Source organism: Trachemys scripta, chromosome 12 (genome assembly GCF_013100865.1).
Source record: "Trachemys scripta elegans isolate TJP31775 chromosome 12, CAS_Tse_1.0, whole genome shotgun sequence".
Taxonomy (NCBI): domain Eukaryota; kingdom Metazoa; phylum Chordata; order Testudines; family Emydidae; genus Trachemys; species Trachemys scripta.
The window spans coordinates 4739558-4758984 of NC_048309.1; the positions used below are offsets into that span (position 1 = coordinate 4739558).

Consider the following 19427-nt stretch of genomic DNA (forward strand, 5'->3'; position numbering starts at 1 on the left):
CACTTACCTCCTTGATGGCTCTCATTGCCACCAGGCCATGGGGCAGGGGCCAGGCAAGATGTAGCAGTTGGTGTCAGGTAGCCTGCTAATTTCAGAGAAGATGGAGTGCCAGCAGTGTGTGGGTGGGTGGATGGGTGTTAGTTACATGCTGTTAGTGTAGGGTTGCACAGCTTTTTAGCCGCTCTAATAGATAACAGCATGTGGAGGTATTTGAGGATAGTGGAAATTAGAGATTAAGTCCACCACGCTGCCATTCCAGCACTGGGGGGAAGTCATTCGTTAGAAGGAGATTAGCTGCAGCACTGGGACCTCTCCCCTCCTCCCTGTCTTGAACTGGCTTTGGGGGAACCCCTTTGCAATTATTTCTGGGGAGGGTGGCAGCTCAGCACTGGTCCCGGCCCACATTTGACAGCTCCTGCTAGGTGAGCAGGGAAGGAGCTCCCATGTCTCCCAGTATTAATCCCCGGCCTTTACAAGTGCTTGAGTTCAGTTAAATTAAACAAAACCTTGGCCTGGTGAGTATATGTGGTCTGCTGGTCAATGCGTGGGCCTGGGAGGCCTGATTCCAGCTTCTACTCACAGCTCTGCCACTGACTTGCTGTATGCCTCTGGGCCTGTCACTTCACCCCCTCAATGCCTGTGTCCTCATCTGTCCACTGGCTGCAGCGACACCCCTACCTCACAGGGGACTGAGGCGAAATTCCTTAATGCTTGGAAAGTGCTTTGAGATCCGTGGATCCGAGCAATGGGAAGTGTAGGCTGACCAGATAGCAAGTGTGAAAAATCAGGATGGCGGTAATAGGAGCCTATATAAGAAAAAGCCCCAAATATTGGGACTGTCCCGATAAAATCGGGACATCTGGTCACCCTAGGTAGGTGGCAGGGCTAATTATTCCCCTGGTTGCTCCTTAACTGTCCTCGTACGTATATACCAAGACGTCAAGAACACCGACATGAAGTACAAAAACCGCGTGAGGAGCCGCATCTCCAACCTGAAGGACTCCAAAAACCCTGATCTGAGAAAGAACGTGTTGTGTGGAGCAATCACCCCGGAGCAGATTGCAGTGATGACCTCAGAGGTGAGGAGAGGGGGAGGCAGGGGAACCTTCATAGGCATTATTCGTAAGGGATCGTGTCCCGTTGATTAACTTCAAGGTAGCAGCCGGTCTGCTCTCAAGATGGCAGCTCTGTTAAGGTTCAGATCAGCAGCAGCCACCATCTGTGGGGGGGCTTTTTAGTTACTCAAAGGAGTTGGAGCCAGAGATTAGTCCTGGACGGCTCTGGAAATTGAAGCCTTCTGTGTATCCACAGAGCATTATGGCACGCGCTTCCCTGCACTGGGTCTCAATGCTGGCTGGAGAAAGCACCGCTACAATTAAATGGGCAGCTCTGTACTTGGCCTTTCAGCTGAGAATCCCACACAATGGGGCCAGGGAATGGTGGGGACATTTGTCTATTGGAAGCTAAACTGAGCATCCCAGTCACTTCCCATTGGCGACACGGGCTGGATTTGAACTGGTAACCTATAGTTGAGAGGCTCTATAGCCCATTATCTGTCCCTTTAGCCATCCGGCCCTGCTGGCTGTGTTCTCCCTCTGCTTGAGTGGGACCGGCAGCGGTGTGGTGGGGAAGTTGAGCTGAGGTGCCTTTGTTTGTGTCCTAAAGGAAATGGCCAGTAACGAGCTGAAGGAAATCAGGAAAGCCATGACGAAGGAAGCGATCCGGGAGCACCAGATTGCTAGGACGGGAGGGACCCAGACCGACCTCTTCACCTGTGGGAAGTGCAAGAAGAAGAACTGCACTTACACTCAGGTTAGCCACCAGCTTTGCTTATAAAGGGCACCGTCCTGCAAGGTTCTGAGCAATCTCCACTCTGGTCAGACCAGTGGAAGTTGATGATGTTCAGCATCTCCCCAGCTGCCCTTGGCACATCATGGGATTGGGCACTGTCAGGTGGCACTGATCCTGCAGCTCACCAGGAGAACCAGATTTTTCAGGGTTGTTTAAGTCCACAATGTATTTGCAAAATGTGCTCCCTTCATTTGCGTGTGTAGTTACCATGACTGCCAGTTGGGTCACTACACAACAGAGCACCATAATTATCCCGGAGCATGTACTGTGACCTGAGATGCGCAGGTAGTTGCGGTGATTTGACATGCAAGGAAGCACCTAGTTTCACCTGTATGCTTTGAAAATCTGGTTTCTAGAGTTTAGTAAAGTTCCTGTGTCTGACAAGCCTGTTCAGAGGCAGCGCTCATAGGGTTAAATACCAGGATTCCCTATAGGCTTAAATACAAACCAGATTGGTAGTTTGCAGGCAGCAATGACAGAATATGGCCCTGGCAGACTATAAAGCTGAAGTTAGGACTAGCCTGTAAAAGAGAACGATTTGAGTGCGTTTTTATGGTTTCCTCTGAAACCTGTGGCTGGAGGGTTGGGAGATGCAGAGGCAATTTCCTTAGGCACTTGCCTGCACTGAAAGCATGAATGTCCTGGATTCTCTCCAGATTTTAGAATGGGAATGGATCAGCTGTGAGCTAGGGTGACCAAATGTCCCGATATTTGGGGTTTTGTCCCTATTACCCCCCCACCTCGATTCTTCACACTTGCTGTCTGGTCACCCTCGCTAGAGCGCACCCAGCGCCACTGGCTTTGGGAACGGACTGCATCAGACTGGTGTTTTCACCACTAAAACGGAAGCCCTTGCTGCTTGGAGGCCCTGCTGCACTAACACTAATCAGTTTCAGCGGGTGTCATGCCAGATGGGGGCAGATTGATCAGTGTTTCTCCAACTGGGGCCGCCGCTTGTGTAGGGAAAGCCCCTGGTGGGCCGGGCCGGTTTGTTTACCGGCCCCGTCCGCAGGTCCGGCCGATCGCGGCTCCCACTGGCTGCGGTTCGCTACTCCAGGCCAATGGGAGCTGCAGGAAGCGGCGAGGGCCGAGGGACTTACTGGTCGCCGCTTCCCGCAGCCCCCATTGGCCTGCAGTGGCGAACCGCGGCCAGTGGGAGCTGCGATTGGCCAGACCTGCGGACGGGGCAGGTAAACAAACCCGCCCGGCCCACCAGGGGCTTTCCCTACACAAGCAGCGACCCCAGTTTGAGAAACATTGAGATAGATGGACCATCCCTCATGGCAGTAGATATCAGCCACATAAAGACCATTGGGGACCCATCTGCAGAGTGCTGCCATGGTGATGACCAGAACGAAAATGCCCTCCTTGGACTAGCCCAGCCCCAAGTGTGCCCAAGCCATGCTAGTGCCAGTCTAGAGCAATGGTGGGCACACTACTGTAGTGTAAAATGGCGTTTTCACCACCATCCTGTCCAACGCCTGCTGTTGGTAGTCATCCAACACAATGGTGACAATCCCAGTGCCCTGCCTCCATGACAGCTTCCACTGTCCCTGCTGTCAGCAGGGACTAGTGCGATGGGAGGACGTGGCTGAAAAGCATCTGGGGTGGACACACAGCCACAGTGTTCCTTGTACATGTCAGCAACGTAGTGTCTCTCCGGGGTCTGCATACTCTTGGAAGGCAGCTGGTGGGCTCCCTTCCACTGTCGGCTGCAGCCTCACGCCGATTGAATGCCCTGCCCGCATTGCTGCCAAACTCAGCTGAGAAGCCATTTCTGTGCCTCCGGGAGGTATCAGGGCTTTGTGCAGGGTAGCCGTGGTAGCACCATTTCCATGCGCATTTGGGGAAGGCTCTCAGGCTCCTAGCACTGCGATTTCAGGGCTGTCAGGGTTGGGCTCTCCTGGTCTGTGCCCACAGTACGGGTGTGCTGTGTGAGGCCTGAGTATGGAGGCAGGTACTGAGGGGACGTAAGGCCACCCTGCTTCATCGCACTCATTGCTTAAAGAACGAAGCATTTTCAGTAGGCTCTGCAGCCCGGACTCAGCGGTGGTGATGGAATGGGAGCCCAGGGAGAGGAGGGCAGTGACTAATCAGACTTATAGGAGTGTGAGGCTCCTTTTCCCTGCTCAGACCGTGCGTGCTGCCCCAGCTCACAGGCTGGGTTCTGACTGATGAACCCAGAGGCTATTTGAGGACTACCAGGGAAAGCCTGTCGTGAATCTCTTTGGAAGGGCCAAATGGGGGCTTTTCCTTCCCATTTCCCTTCTTGTCTCCTTCCCACAGGTGCAGACCCGCAGCTCCGACGAGCCCATGACCACCTTCGTCGTGTGTAACGAGTGTGGGAACCGCTGGAAGGTAGAGCGTGAATGACACTTGTTTGAATGAGGGTGTGAAATTTATGAAGATAGGTGGTGTCGACAGCTGTAGTTTGTCATTTTAGGAATAAATCCTTAGCCCCCTTCCAAGCCCCAACTGACTCTAGCAAATGCTGTCACACCAGGCTAGAGGGAGAGACAGAATGTAACATGTCCAGCGAGTCGGTGGGGATGGGACCAGCACTCAGGACTTCTGCTCTGGTCACTGTTGGGTGGACTTGACTGCTGGCTGTATAGAGCACAGATCTCCTTCTGGGACACAGCGGGATGATGTCTTTGCAGCCAGTCACTTTGCAGGCCTGGCCAGACGTACATGCTGGCACTGGTGGAAGGTCAGTGGTGCAGGCGTTCTTAGAACAAGGTCAGCCTCCATGGCCCCATTGTGCCGCTAGAGCCCCAGTGAACCAGCACTGCTTTCCATGCCATCGCCGGACACGCAACACTTCTCTGGAGCTCCCCTCCCGCCACACAGCCAATAGAAAGGAGGCAACAGTGACAATTATTCTGGCTTTTAAAGCTCTCTCATTTTTGCCCCTTCGTGCTGTGCCCAGATTTGGATCGGAGCAGAAACCTTAGCTAGCGAGTGAATGGTGAACAGCAACAGCACTGGCGCCTGCCCCCTGACGAGAATGGCACCTCCTAATGCCCAGCTCTCTACCCCCCCTCCTTTATATTAGTCACCCTCATTCACACTGGGTGGCTCCTGTAGCTTCCCCTGCCATGGGAGCTGAATGGCGACGCTGGAAGTTAGCGAGATCACCCGTCTTTAGATGAGAAGGTTCCCCCTACTGCAGGAGAAGCACGTGCTGCTTGTGCAAGATTCCCCAGCCCCACGAGGAGGGAGACTATCAGCTAGATCCATGGACCCGAGTGCTGCCCGCGGCCCTTGTTTGCAACGGGGTTTTCTAATCCGGGTCTAAACTTCAATCTCTTGCAGTTCTGTTGAGATGTCTGTGAGCCCGACGGCAGCAGCCGAACCTGGACAGACCACACCGTATATTCTCTGACTTCTCCAGCCATTGTGTACTGTATCCCAAGTGAGTTTCCTTTGTGTCACACACTAAGTGCATCATCTTGGGGGGAGGCCTGGCTCTCAGGTTGTGCACCTGTGGAGAGGAGCCGCTGTGATTGGAATCCAGGGGGCAGACAGACTGGCAGGAGAGTTCACTCCATGCATTTTGGCTGTATTTTCTCATCCAGATAAGTATTGTCATTTTTTTCATAACAGTATTAAACTTTTTTTTTTTTTTTTTTTTTTTTTGCCAGTTTCTGACTTTTATTTGAACTTGCTGCTTGCAGCACTTCGCATTTCCTGCCCAAATGTCATGTGGACTCGGTGGACGGGCACTGCGTGAGATACCATCCGGCCAGAAGCCACACCGCTTACCATAGATCTACTTAGATACCCTGAAATTTGGTCTTCCTTCTCTGTTGGGCAGTAGGGTTGTGTGTTAGCCCACTGTGCCATCAGGAAAGGGGTCGGCCTTCAAACCTCAGCTGGCCGAATCCTGGCTGTGAAAAATGCCCTGGCAGTTTTCCTGACACGGCAGTTTTCCTTGGGATGCTTCCTAGTCCTAAACATATGACATTTTGTGCTTAATCAGCTCATGAACCAAAAAACCCTGAGCCGAATCTTGCACCCAGATAGGCCACATTGCAGCTGAGTTAATGGAAGCTTTGCTCAGATATCAAGTGCAGGACACAGCTCATTGATGGTATGTAGTGGTGGGGCAGAGCAAGGCCTGGATTCTGATCTCAGGTACCGCTGGAAGTCAGTAGAGTTACTCTGAATTTACAGCAGCATCATTGAGAACAGCGCTTGCGTTAGTCCAGATCTAGGGCTTCTGTTTTGGGGGGTTTGTTAATTTCATTTGGGGGGGGTTATTTTTAGCAATTTTTGAGTTTTATGGAGGTGTCCAAAAATTGGGTTTTTGGGGGGCTTTCTCTTTGCATACTCTAATGAATAATGTATATTATCTTTGCCGTGTGTATTTTGAATGTACATTATTCATGACAGGCGTATATACTGCAATGTTCCCTAGTGCACTTTGCCGTCGTACTGTTCAAACAGCGTTGCATTAATGCACACTAGGGAACGTTTAGTGCACCGCCTTTAGGTGTCCGGACCAAGTGATGTGCAACACATTAGTGCGTGTTAGAAATCACACCCCCATAGTCCACATTACAGCTGAGTGCAGACTAGCCCTTAGCTACAAGTGTTATTGGATAAACACCAATTTCCATTATTTTTTTTGTAGCGGGGATGTTCTAAAAGCTCAAATCAGAAGCCCTATGCTTCTCTTGTCTTGTCATGTACCTTTTAACACCAGCTGGGGAAGGCTGAGGTGAAGGAGGGTTTTGTAAAGACAAATCAAGGACAGATTGTCTGTAAAGTCACTGATCATAAAATAACACAGCAGCTCTGACTACAGATGTTTAATTCCCGATGGAAGGTGGCAGGAAGAGTGCGGGGAACCCACAGGAATACCCTCTGCCAGAGGGGCTGGCGGTCCCCAGATTGAATCCATATCATAGAGACAGATTCCTCGCAGTTGTAATACAATACAGAAAACCTGGCAGCTGGCGAAGGTTCCCCTAACACCAGGCCCCATGTTACAGGCCCGGAAGTTCAGCACTGCTTTAGCGGATTCAGAACGTGGTGAAAAACAAAGGGGTTGTATCTGTTCGTATTGATTCAGCTCGTGCTACTAAATGCCACTCAATTGGCAGGGAGCCCCCATCCGGCCGTAGGCTCCTGCCTGCAATCGTTAGAGCAGGCCTGGGCAGCCCTTGATGGAACAGGAAGGCCAGTTCTAACACTGGGCGAAGGGAATTCGTTTGTGACTGAGTCTGTAATTGATTAACTCCTTCATCTCCATACACAGATTTCCCTAGGTATCTTCTGGCCTCTGGGTATTTTGCCCTACAGTATATGTATGCAGTTCCCCTTGATTTCACTGCAGGTGTGGGGCAGAATATGGCCACACACATTGAGGGTCAGATTTTCAAAAGAGCTCAGCACCTCACAGCTCCTATTGAGAACAATGAGGACTTCTACCCCTAGCCCACGTGAGAGCAGGGGCAGCTGCTGGGGGCCGATCTCCTTTGGGTACCTGGCCACTTGCTTTTCATTGTTTCTTGCTTCCCTCTCCCAGCCACAGACTTGACCCTTTGGGTCGGGTCAGTTGTTTGGACAGTATGTTTCTAGCAAAGCTCTGAGCCCTGGGTCACCAGGCAGAATGTTCTCAATAGGACTGGGTGAGCTCTTGCCACTCCATCGAATAAACAGCCTCGCTGCTACAGCAGGGTGGGCACAGTTTGCACTTAACAGCTCCTGCTGGAGAAATTCAATGGAAACAGGTGTGGGGCAAGTACTCCAAGTACTGGAAAAGTTTGGGGAGATCCTAGCCTGGGAGGAGCATGAGTTGCCAGGGTAACTAATAACCCTTAGCTCTTACCTTCTGCAAAGTCCTTGTAAACTGTAACTCATTCATCAGCTCCTTTCATTAAACCTGGGAAACCAGCATTCAGAAGCAGTGAGCTGACGAAGTGAACTGATGATGGATCCAGCTCCCTGTGGCAGCATGAGTGAGCACGCAGGGAATTAGTCAGCAAGATAATTAGAACCCGATGGACCATTGTTTTCCTTCAGCAGAACTGAGGAGAAGCCGGACTGTGAGACCCATGCAGATCTCAGCCTGCTTCTCTTGCAGGACTCTAACACCGGGGAGGCAGGAAAGTAAAGGAAGGATGGTAGAAATGTAAATCAGCATTGAAAGGGGGCTGCATTTTGCTGTGAGTCCAGGGCGATCTGGAGCGACTCCAGTACATTCCAGGGAGTTATTCCACATTTGGCTCGCACTATTTACAAAGGGGCTAGCAATCACCCTTTCGATTACATTGCTCGTCCGCTCCAGGAGCGACACCTCTGCACGAAAAGTGAGCCGCTGCGTTGTTCTCCCTTCAGAGCTCGGGCTGTCGAACATTCCATGCTCCTTGGAGCCCTCCAAAGTGGGTCATGCATGTGAGACCCATTAAAGATCTGACTCGAATGGTTTTCCACAACATGTGCTTCAGGTTCTTTAAATAACACCCATCTCAGGAGGAAATGGTTCCATGACGCTGGTTCGCCCAGGGCTCTCGCTTCAGAGTTGGATTTACAGAGAACGAGCAGATCCCACGAGGCTGATGACTTGTTAAATTCCATGCCACTTGCTGCTGCCTAGAGCGTCTCTCGAAGCAGAGTGGTGGTGGAATAAGGCTCCAGCAGAGGCACATGTGTTTCAACAACACAGCATGGGGGCATTCTAGGTGCTGAAGAAATAGCAAGCGAGCCAATTAGCAGCCACGGTTGCTTTTCCTCTGGTGCTTCTCCAGGGATGTGCTGCTTGGAGGGAGTTGTGCTCCACGGTCAGCCAGACTAGGAATGCAATAAAGATTCGTGACTGAGCTGACAAGGTGCTTCTGCATGGGCGTTTCTCCCCGGGGGGGGGTGTGTGTGTGTGTGTGTGGCTTTAATAGGTTGAAAATCCACGGAGCTGGGTGCGGGAGCGCCCTCCCCCACACCTCATCCATGTGTCTTTTAATCTGATGCTGAAAAAACCTGCCTCCTGGCATTTTACTGTCATTTCCTTTAACCTCTGGCTTATTATCTGGCACCCACCCTTAGGTCTGAATGAGGGGAAACCCATCAATTAAGCACCCCTGTGGCCAGGAGGAGCCTGAGTCACTCTTTGGATGCTTGAATGCATGGTAATAAATTCATGAGCATGAGAGGGAAAGAAGTGACCAGGTTGTAATGGGGGCTGTACCAATGGACGACAAGTGGCCCAGAACCGCTGCAGTAAGCAAGTCGGTCCAGAGCACAACCCGGACAGTGACTACTTGGGCCTCTCTGCTTTTTGAAGCCCTATAGTCACAATCTTCACTGCCCAGTAGAATCCCAATTCGCTAAAATTTCCTGCCACGCTCTAGTCCTGCCCAACAGGCGGGGCTCGGGGGAGCCGCCTATGTTCTCATCTCCCCTCCAGTCATGCTACCCCCTACAGGGCTTACACGGCTGTGCCCCAAAATACCACCACTGCAGCGCTTGCTTTCTCCAACAGCTCTGGGGGGCTTTGTTTGAGACTTCCTGGGACTTGGCGGGCGTGGCTTTGGCCCAGAACCTCCTGGTAGGGGTGAAAGCAGGAGTCTCTGCCCAGGATAGTCACGGCTCAGTTTACCAACACACCCCTCACTTAGAGCAGAATTCAGCCTGGGGGCAGATGCTGCTTTTGCATCATGTATATCATTGCTCTGTCATACAGGCTCTGGTCTTGCACGCACCTATGCACGTGTTTGACTTTAAGCTCACAAGTAGCCCCAGTGATAGCACATTCAGAGCGAAGCATGCGCAGGAGTGGTTGGTGGGTCAAGACATAATTAATTCCACTGTTACTTTATGGTGAGTCCCTGGTGATAAAAGTCACTTCCTGCACCGTCATTCTCAACCGTTCTGTCATTTGTTTTAGGAGCAATTGCACACGCCACTTGCAAGGCCCATAGCCTCATTCCTGTACAAATCACCTGAACACCCCTTTCATACACCCCCTGCTACACGTCAGACAGAGGGTACTTGAGAGGGGCCCAACCAAGCCTGCAGCTCACCATCCTGCAGCTTAGAGGGTGCCCAGACTCCAAGCGCTGGCTTGGGATTGTGCAAACCGCCCTAAATTTGGGGTCGTAACAGGCCAAACCAAAACCCCTGTGCTGAAAAAAACCTCCTAAATTTAGGGGAGGGATCTGAATTTTGCAGCTTGAGCTCATCCTGAGTGAAAAGAAAGCTGCCTCCATTTCGTTCCCAGTGCGAACCGAGCGCCCCTACAAGCGCTGAAGTGTGTTTCACAGTCATTGCAGTTGTCTTTGGAGACACCTGTGGGTGACTGTCCTGGCCCTGAAAAACGAGAGCATTGTTATTTATACCCACACTATGGAATCCCCTCAGAAACCAGTTTCCATGCTGCTTTGCTATTGGTTTAATGAGGAACGTTCTGATTTAATTTTTAAGCAGAATGGTCAGCGCCAAGTTCTTCCAGTCCTCACACACACACACACTCAGAGCTTATTGAAGCCACATGGAACCAACAGCAGCACTCAGCCTTCGGGTGACTACCGTGTAAAGCCCGTCTGCTTAGCCTAGAGCAGGCTAAAAGCAACAGCCCAGGCCCAGATGCTGGTGGACACTCCTGTTAGGCACTTACATGGGGGCAATTAGACACAGGCTCTCTATACTGCCCTTGGAGACTGGGGTTAGGCTCTTTCAGTGGACAGTGTCACCCGTTAAGGCACTTGCCTGCAAGATGGCTGCCGGCTGCACCCTGGAAATAAATGTTTACAAGCTCTTTTGACCCCAAATTGCTTCTGCCCTTGGGGAATAGGCCTGATTCTGAGGCCGAGAAAAAGAGGGCAGTTTTCCTTGCTGGTAATGGTTAAAAAGGCACCATTTTTTTCTCTGACATTGAGCCATTTTTTAATTTCCTGCCCAGAAATTCCTAGGTCCCCTTCCCCCAGCCTGGGGGTGGCAGGAAACTGCCACCACAGCTCCAGCATGCCCCTGCTGCATGTCTTTTGGCCAGCAGAACCATGCAGTTGCTGACACTGGCAGCCTATTCCCAAACCCCCTCACGCCATGGGCTCTGGGCGAGAGGGCTCTCATACGCAGCGATTCCTGGGGCAGCTCGCTTGTCCCCGCCTCTCCCCTCCAACCCATTGCAAAGCCCTGGCTTTAGGCAACAGCGACCTATCAACCTTCTGCCTATTTCAGCAGCTGCTGGGAGGCCCATCTTCCTGGCTTGCTTCCAAGCATGGATGTCTGTTCCCAACTTCTTCTGTGGAAGATTTTTGTGCTGGGGGAGAGAGGTGGGATCTTCTCTCCCTCCTTATTGGTCACATTCTCCTTCCCATATACATTCATTCTCGCAGAGCCAGGCAGACGGCTTTTGCCTGCCCCCCGCTGGAAGCGGAATGTCGGAGCCGCGATTCCACCTCCTGTATCAGCACCTCAAACCACGAATGGTCGCCCTTTATTGCTCCCCCCTGCTCCCCCTTTCCCTGCATCCATAGGGGCTGGACTGGGCTTGAAGTGGTTTCCATCATATGCAGGGTTTACAGTTTCATTCAATGGCTCTCACCACCCCTACTATAAAAATTGTACCAGCATCCTTTCCCACCATCTCTCCGCATTGTCTGGCAAAGCGAGGGGGGCAAAATTACCCTGGATACCACTGCTGCCCTCCTTACGTGCGTAAAACTCCCACTCGCTCTAGTGTTGCCAGAGTCAGGCCTGCAGGCTTTGGGCCAGAAGTAGCCTATTCCTAAATCCAACGTCAAAAGCCAGGCTGGATAGGTGGAGAAACCATCCTCTCCAATCCCGCAGGGCATTGGCTTTCCGGCTGCTTTGCTGTGGCAGGAGCTGACCCTGGACTTCAGGGGGACGAGGAGGGTGAGAACTGTGAGCACAAGCTGGCCCCAGGTACTAGTGCTAGTGAGACCATGCACGTTCAGCAGCTGAGTAACCAGCGAACAGCCACTCACTCACGCTTTGATCAAATGAAGAGGAAGGCATGGAAATCCTGGGCCAGATTTTGAAAGGTGCAATTTTAACCGGCTTGGCCTGTGCACTCCCACCCTGCTTGTGCGTGTGTGCAGGCTGGGGCTTGCACACACAACTCCCCCACTGCCACATCCACGTGCCTGGGTGTGAGTTAAGCAAGGCAACTCTGCACGTGTGAAGGTCTGGTGCACACAAACACCTTTCAAAACCAACCCTCTCACCTGAAGGTGGAACATCGGATGTGTATTGATTGACACATGCAACATGCCCCCTGCAGGTACCCAGGCAACTCATACTGGAGTCAGCCAGAGGCACTTGTACAGTTCTGATGGCACAAGTTACCACCCAGTAAGTTTTTTTTCATGGGCCAATCCTGCAGACTACCCAGGTAAGCTTGGCTAGGACTGCTGGATTTGACCCTGTCATTACAGGTGCTCACTCAATGTGTTGCTCCTTCCAAAGAAGATACAATCAATCCATTGCTAGGAGGCAGTGAACACAGGTGCATCAGCCTTCTTCGTTAGCAACCAGCTAATTAAGATGATAAGCCCATGCTTAATAAATGAGCGCTCTCTAGTTTCTCTCACCTTTTGGGAGGGGGAGGGGGCAGTGGGAGACAGAGGATTGAATTTCCCATTTGGCAAATACAACCAAATTTCGATCTATTGAAACATGATTTTCCACACAACTGCAACCACCTGCAAGGAAACAAAAAAAATACAAGCAGAGAATTCGTTTGTTTAAAAAATATCTTCAATAAAAAGGACCAACGTTCCTAAATTTTTTCTTTCTTTTTTGGGGGAGATGGGGGGATAAATATTAAAACTGTGGGCTGTTTTTGGTCAAACATACAGACAGTCCAGACTAATCAGCATCCTTTTACACTGGGACACAGAGTTTCCAAATGATCTGAAGATACAAAAGCCAGGGGTGTGTGTGTGTGTGTTCTGCACAGCTGGCTGTGATGTGGTGTCTGGTTCGTTTCCTACCGAAGGGCAAGGGCTATCGGCACACTATTCTAAATATGGGCGCCACAGCCGGCTGCTCAAATAAACCATTCCTCATGCGTTAAAAATATAGATCTACTCTCCACCAAAGGCATTTCCCATCCCAAGCAAACCGCCCCCTGGACAAAGATCGCTGTCGTACGCGCAACACTGAGCTGTTCCTCTCTGGAAGGAAATCCCTTTATTTACAAAGAGACGCTAATGTGCAGTACAGGCCCAGGCCTGGGGCCATCATACTGGAGCCTAAGGGATGCCTGCAAGTTTCCTTACAAATTAATCCACGGGGAGGCGGAGGGGAGCATCCAAACAGGTGGGTTGGTTTGTTTGTTCTGTCTGGTGTTTAATCCAGAGCCGAGATTCCCCAGGGCAGGGCAGGGATTGGATTTCACTGCAGGAATTGCCATGGGTTTGGAAGTGGCCCTGGTAAGCAGAGTGGAGTGGAGACGGGGGCGGGTTGCCTGGCTACCATACCCACAAGACCCCACGTCTCATTCTTGACAACTGGCTCTGCTCCAAGCCCAGGAACTGCACAAGGCAGGTAGAGAAATATCTCCCCCTGAGCCGGCGCAGGTGGAACTGCAGACTAACCCCTTCCCTAAGCGAGCAGGTTGGTAGGCCTCAGATCTCAGTTTGACTCTGGATCTGGGGGCAAACAGCAGCGACAACATGGAGCCTCGTACTTCGGGGACTTGGCCGCCTCGCAGCTCCACCGTGCATGCTTGCAGTGGTTCCCAAGAGAAAGGCCCCACACAGCAGCTGATGCTGGGGGGCAGGGCGGAGCAAGGTGCATGGACAAAGCTACCTGGAGGGTGCTCACACTGGGGCAGTCTCACTAAGCATTGACCCCAGCCAGTGCTTTCACGAGCACTGAAATAAATCAAGTTTCATGAGAAACCAACCACGTGAGGCCAGCAGCAAAGGGCCCCTGGGTCGGGGGATGGGTTTATCAGAGACGAGGGCACCTAGAGCGAGGAATGGAAGTTGGCACAGAGTCCCCTACGAGCAGGCATCTGTTGCGGGGCATGATCTGCGTTTGCCCGGCCGGCTGCTCCTTTCCATTGTATAAAAAGACTCTCCTGCTGCTTGTTGCCCTTGGAAATATCTGGCCCTGCCCAGTGGAGGGCTGGGGTGATGTTGGAACGGGGGGCTGCAGCCTGATCCCCCAAGTGGTGTTTCCATCTGTGTCTTCCATGATCACGCTATGGGGCCAGAGCTGAGAGGGCACCCAAGCTGTTTCAGGCTGGGTCTCCAAGGCACAGCGGTCTCTTTCTCTCCTGTTTACCCACTGTTCACCTTGTCGCCCGAGCACAGTACCGCCTGCCCCAGAGACAGCCTGGAACTCTAGGGCCAGCCTTGAAGGAGCGTATGGAGGAGACAACAGGCTGGCGTGCAACACTGATGGCCGAGCTATCTGCATGGCCCTAGGAGCCCCTATGCATGAGCTGGGCTGGCAGCCGGCTAACACCCCTTCCACCCTCAGCTGCCCCCAGACAGGCTCTTTTGGGCACAGGGACACAAAGCTGTTCTCTGGCCCCAAACAGCCACAGCCTCTGCTGGCAAGGTCAGGGCATGTGCCCCACACCCGGCTTGTCCGGTGTCCCGAGGGAGCAGATGGAGCCGCCTGTGCGTCTCATGTCTACACACTGCTGCATTTCTCTTCTCCTTCCCCCTCGCCCGCCTCAGGCCCTGTGAGCCAGGAAGCAGAGGGGCCACGCAGAGCCAGGATGGGGGAAGGAGAAGGGAGGGAGAAGAGATCCAAGCTCAAAGGAGAAGCCAGATGAATCTAGTTCCATTAGGCCGTGCTGGCTTCTTGGGGGCTAGGACATCTCAGCTCCCTCCTGTCCATTTCTCATCTCCTTTTCCCCAGGGGTGAAAGTAACTTAAAGGACTTATTGGTATGCTGGAGTCCCGAGTGGGGCGTGGCCTCAACCAGAAGAGGCGGGGCCTTTAAATCACCCCCAGAGCTACTAGCTGCAGAGGCGGCTGGGAGCCCCGGGTTGATTTAAAGGGCCCGGGGCTCTGGCTGCCGCTACCGCAGTGGAGCTCCGGACCCTTTAAATCGCTGACGGAGCCCTACCCCTCCTACCCTGGGGCTCCGGCAGCAGGGCTCGAGCGGCGCTTTAAGGGGGCAGGGTTCCCCGCAGTGGCAGGAGCCCCGGGCCCTTGAAATCACCGCCCGAGCCCGGCTCTTGCCAGTACGCCATACCGGCCCACTTTCACCTCTGCTTTCCCCCACTCTCCCTCCGCAGTGCACCATTCTTCTCCTGTAGCTTGAGCCCAGACCCCCGGGGGATTAGAGGAAAAGGGGTGGGGCTTCCCCACATCATTTTCTGTATCCCCAATAGAGCTGCTCGGCCCCTGGAATTCCCGTGCCCTGGGAAAATACAAAAATTTTAAAAAAAAGTTTGTTCTGAATGGGAACAAAAATTCAACCATTTAAAATTTCCGGAAAACTTCGAACCTTGGACATTTTGTTCCGCAAAGACTGAGCCGACATTCCACCGGGCCGTTTCCCCAGGCTCCCAAGTGGCCCCAAGGGCTGGCGAGCACGGGTTTCCATTGGGGCTGAAAACCAGGCACCCCCACTGGTTGGGAAACCAGCGTGTTGGGTAGCGACCCCAGGAGGCGGCTTGGCAGGCCAGGCCTGGAGGCAGCCCCAGGAACAAGTCATAAATACTACTAGGTTGGGGGGGAGGACAGGGGCGAGGGAGACAGGGACGGGCACAGAGCTCCTGCTGCCTCTCAGGACATTACAGCTCAAACCTCACAGGTTCCTGCCGGCTGATTCAGGTGCTAATATCGAATGGTTGTAAACAGAGGGCAGGGTCCTGGGCCTGGCCCTGGTCACGGGTCGAACCCTCGGGCCATTTAACAGGCAGAGCAATGTAAACCTGACCCTTGGCCGTGTTTACACAGACACGCGAGCTTTGTGAAATCCACCCCCCCGCCCCGTCAAGCCAACAAAAAGCATTTAAAATAAAAACGGCAAAAAGACGGCCGGGAGACTCCGAGAGACAGGACTCCGAGAGACAGGACCCGGCCGTGACCCCGGGCGCGGCCGGGAGGGGATAAAGTGACCTCTTCAAAAGGGGAGAGGGAGCAGAGTTCAGCCACTTGGAGCTCCCCTTCCCCCCAACAATCCCCCACTCCCCCCGCTTGCTCCCGACGGGAATTCAGTAGTAAGAGTGAGGCCTGAGTTTGACGATCGAACGGCAGCGCCAGCCCGGTCCGATTCAGCAGCGCCCACAGGTGGCACCGGCGGTGGTGGGGGAGCAGCAGGGGGGATGTGGTGCGGGGTTCAGGGGTGACAGTGTTTTCCAGTGGCCGGGGAACCTGGCTGATGTTCATTGCTAAAGCTAAAAAGTGGAGGTGGATGGTGAGGGGAGCGGGAGCTCCAGCCCCCTGGTCCCAGAGGCCTCCCCACCTGCCCCAGACAGAGACAGAGCTCGGGGACCCCCCCGACACCGGTGTACAAAAAGAACTGTTTGTGGCGTTGCCACGGGCCGAGGGTGGCAGGCGCTTAGGACTCCGAGGACGACCGCGAGACGCTCTGCTGCAGCGCTTTGTATATGGCAGAGTTCAGGAAGCGGGGATAGGAGTCTCTGTGCATGAGGGTGTAGATCTGTAGCTGCGCGTCGTCGAAGGTGTGCGTCGAGGGCTCTTGCATCTTCTTGTTGATGACTTCGCGCACCCGGGAATCCAGGCTCACCTGAGGAGGAGGAGAGGAGGAGACAAGGCCGTTAGGGGAGTGGAGGGGCAGGGCTGGGGTCCTGCACCCAGAGCGGCGAAGCCCAGCCTCATTCCCCGCTTCTGCCAGACTCCCCTGCACCTTGCGGGCCCAGGCTTGCAATGGGCACATGAGGCCGTGCGGTTTTCAGAACAGCCCCCCTTTCCCCCGGCCTGCACAGGCCAGCCTTGGCTGAGAAGGAGAAGGTACTTTCCCCAGATGAGGCCATGGGCTGTGCTACTGGAGCCAATGGGGCCTCATCCTGGCTGCACCCGCGCCGCAGCCCTCCTGGGCTCCGGGGACAAGGCTGTGCTGGCCGAAGAGGAGAGTAAGATGGCCGGATGATGGGCAGACTCAAGCCCTGGGATTCCCCCGCTGACAGGATCTGCCCCTGCCGAGGTCAGGGCTGAACTGGACCCGACCCTTCGGCCTCAGCCCAAATCTGTGATCACAGAGTCGGGTGGGTGAAGTGTAGCAGGGGTGGCCAAGAGGATGGGGCAAAGGGAGCAGGAAAGAACTGGGCCCGCGGCTGCATTCGCTAGCTGGCTCCTCTGCCTGCTGGGAAAAGCCCTGCTCTCCCCAGAGGTGGAGCCTTCCCCTTGGCCGGCAGAGTTAGCGGCTCCGAGCCCCTCAGCCAGCCCGGGCCAGCCGCGGGCTCTGAAATGCAGTGGAGATGTACCACAAGTGACTAGCACCCGATGTGGGCAGTGAGCGCGACGGGGCCGGTAACAGGTGGATTCCTGTGACTCTGTGCTGTCGCGTGGGGCTCTGGGAGCAGCTGTGTGACGATCCAAGGGGCCCACAGGCCTCTGGAAAACCAGCTGGGGGCGGGGGGAGCAGAGCAGAGATGCCACAAAACCCTCCGGCCGCCCTCACATCCCTCCTGCAACTCCTGAGGGGAGTAGGTGGCTTTTGTGGCTTTCTGGTGCCCTCTTGAGGTTTAGGCCAGTAATGCACCTAGGGTGACCAGATGTCCCGATTTTATAGGGACAGTCCTGATATTTGGGACTTTTTCTTATATAGGCTCCTATTACCCCCCACCCCTGTCCCGATTTTTCACACTTGCTGTCTGGTCACCCTAAATGCACCCCATCTCCCATCCATTCACTCAGCATGTTTCTCTCCATCTCAAGAAGGTCACAAGCTAATGCCTGACACAGCCACGTTGTATTCAGTATTGTCTCTGGGCAAGTTCCACATGCCCCCTAGATACAGGGCTTCTGCTTTATTGGGCAACGGCCCCAGTATCTGAGTACCCCAAGTCAGGCATACCCAAGATCTGTCCTTTACCTTTACTCTCCGGCTTTATAATACATAGAAGATCAGGGCTGGAAGGGACCTCAGGAGGTCATCTAGTTCACCCCCTGCTCAAAGTAAGACCAATCCCCAGACAGATTTTTGCCCCAGATCCCTAAGTGGCCTCCTCAAGGACTGAACTCACCACCCTGGGTTTAACAGGCCAATGCTCAAACCACTGAGCTAGCCCTCCCCACAGTTGTCTCCCTGACCTAAGGAACAAAGGCTTGAATTACACCTACATTCCACGGTACCCACTATGCACGAGATGGCTGCAGGGTTTTGAGTGACAAATGTCTCATGTGCCCTGACCTTTGAAAACCAACACCAAGAGCAAACACGGGGCGGGCTGAAGAGTGAAGACGATGATCTGGGCCAAGCCCAGCTCCAGCAGGGAGTGTTTTAGAGGTAGGAGGTGTCTAATGGCCAGAAACACAAGGTGTGGACCTAGTGATAACAGCATGATCGCCAACTGGGGCTGGGACTAAGGGCGGGGTGGGGGAAGGCGGAGTAACTCTGCTACATGATAGTTTTACCCTAAATGAGTGAGGAGATCTACTGATAACTGATTTAAAATTGATACTTCACATTCGACCAGTGCTTTGAAAACAGGCACCCGTTAGTGCTCAGTACGCCTCTGCCTTAGGGTGGTGCTCTTGGCATCCCCATTTTATCGCCAGCCACGTTTTACCGGTGGGGAAGATGGAGACCAATGTCCTCCAATCTGGCCACCCAGTGGGAGGCCTCAGAGGGCCTGATCCTGCAGACTCTTAAGCACAAGTGCTAGCAGGATGGGGGGCTAAGTCCACATTTAGGCCGCTAATTAAGAGGCCCAGTTTTCAGGGGGGCAAGCCTGCAACTCCCCCTGACATCAAAGTTCACTGCAGCTATTCATAGATTCCAAGGCCAGAGGGGACCATTGTGATCGTCCAGGTTTGACCTCCTGTATCATACAGGCCAGAGAACTGCCCCAAAACAATTCCTGGAGCAGAGCTTTTAGAAACCCAGCCCATCTTGATTAAACAGTTGCCAGTGATGGAGAATCCACCACAAGTCTTGGTAAATTGTTCCAGTGGTTAATTACTCTCACTGTTAAAAAGTTAAGTCTTATTTCCACTCTGAATGTGTTTTGTTTCAATGTCCAGCCATTGGATCGTATTGTACCTTTCTGGAGCTGAAGGTGCTTAGCACCTCTGAATTATCAGGCGTCCGCATTAGATGCCCAGACGTGGAGTTAGTCTTTACTTTAAGCATCAAGTTTAAAAAAATAATGGCTTAAGTGACCTACCTAAAATCCCAGAGGAAATCAGTATCAAAGGCAGGCTGAGAAAGTGGAGATTCCTGGCTCCCAGTCCAATCCCCAGACCATTTTAACAGATTCATGGATTTCAAGGCCAGAAGCACCTCTCCAGTCATCTAGAGCAGTGGTTCTCAAACTTGGGCCACCGCTTGTTCAGGGAAAGCCCCTGGCGGGCCGAGCCGGTTTGTTTACCTGCCGCGTCTGCAGGTTCGGCCGATCGCAGCTCCCAGTGGCCGCGGTTTGCCGCTCCAGGCCAATGGGGGCTGCAGGAAGCAGC

At 53.3% G+C, this 19427-nt stretch overlaps 2 protein-coding genes across 2 annotated transcripts in view; one reads left to right on the forward strand and one right to left on the reverse strand.

Annotated features, from left to right (window-relative positions):
- Positions 1–5488, forward strand: part of TCEA2 (transcription elongation factor A2) — a gene marked incomplete in the record, with an annotated part of 32158 nt that extends 26670 nt beyond the window's left edge. The window contains 4 exon segments of the mRNA XM_034786661.1: positions 925–1079; positions 1666–1812; positions 4138–4209; positions 5167–5488. Coding sequence (XP_034642552.1) covers positions 925–1079; positions 1666–1812; positions 4138–4209; positions 5167–5175 — 383 coding nt within the window.
- Positions 5489–16212: 10724 nt separating this feature from the next.
- The window catches only part of RGS19 (regulator of G protein signaling 19), a 31022-nt gene continuing 27807 nt past the window's right edge, over positions 16213–19427 (reverse strand). Inside the window, exon 7 of the mRNA XM_034786662.1 lies at positions 16213–16536. Within this exon, the coding sequence (XP_034642553.1) occupies positions 16348–16536 (189 nt within the window). The 3' untranslated portion in view covers positions 16213–16347. The remainder of the gene's footprint in view (positions 16537–19427) is intronic.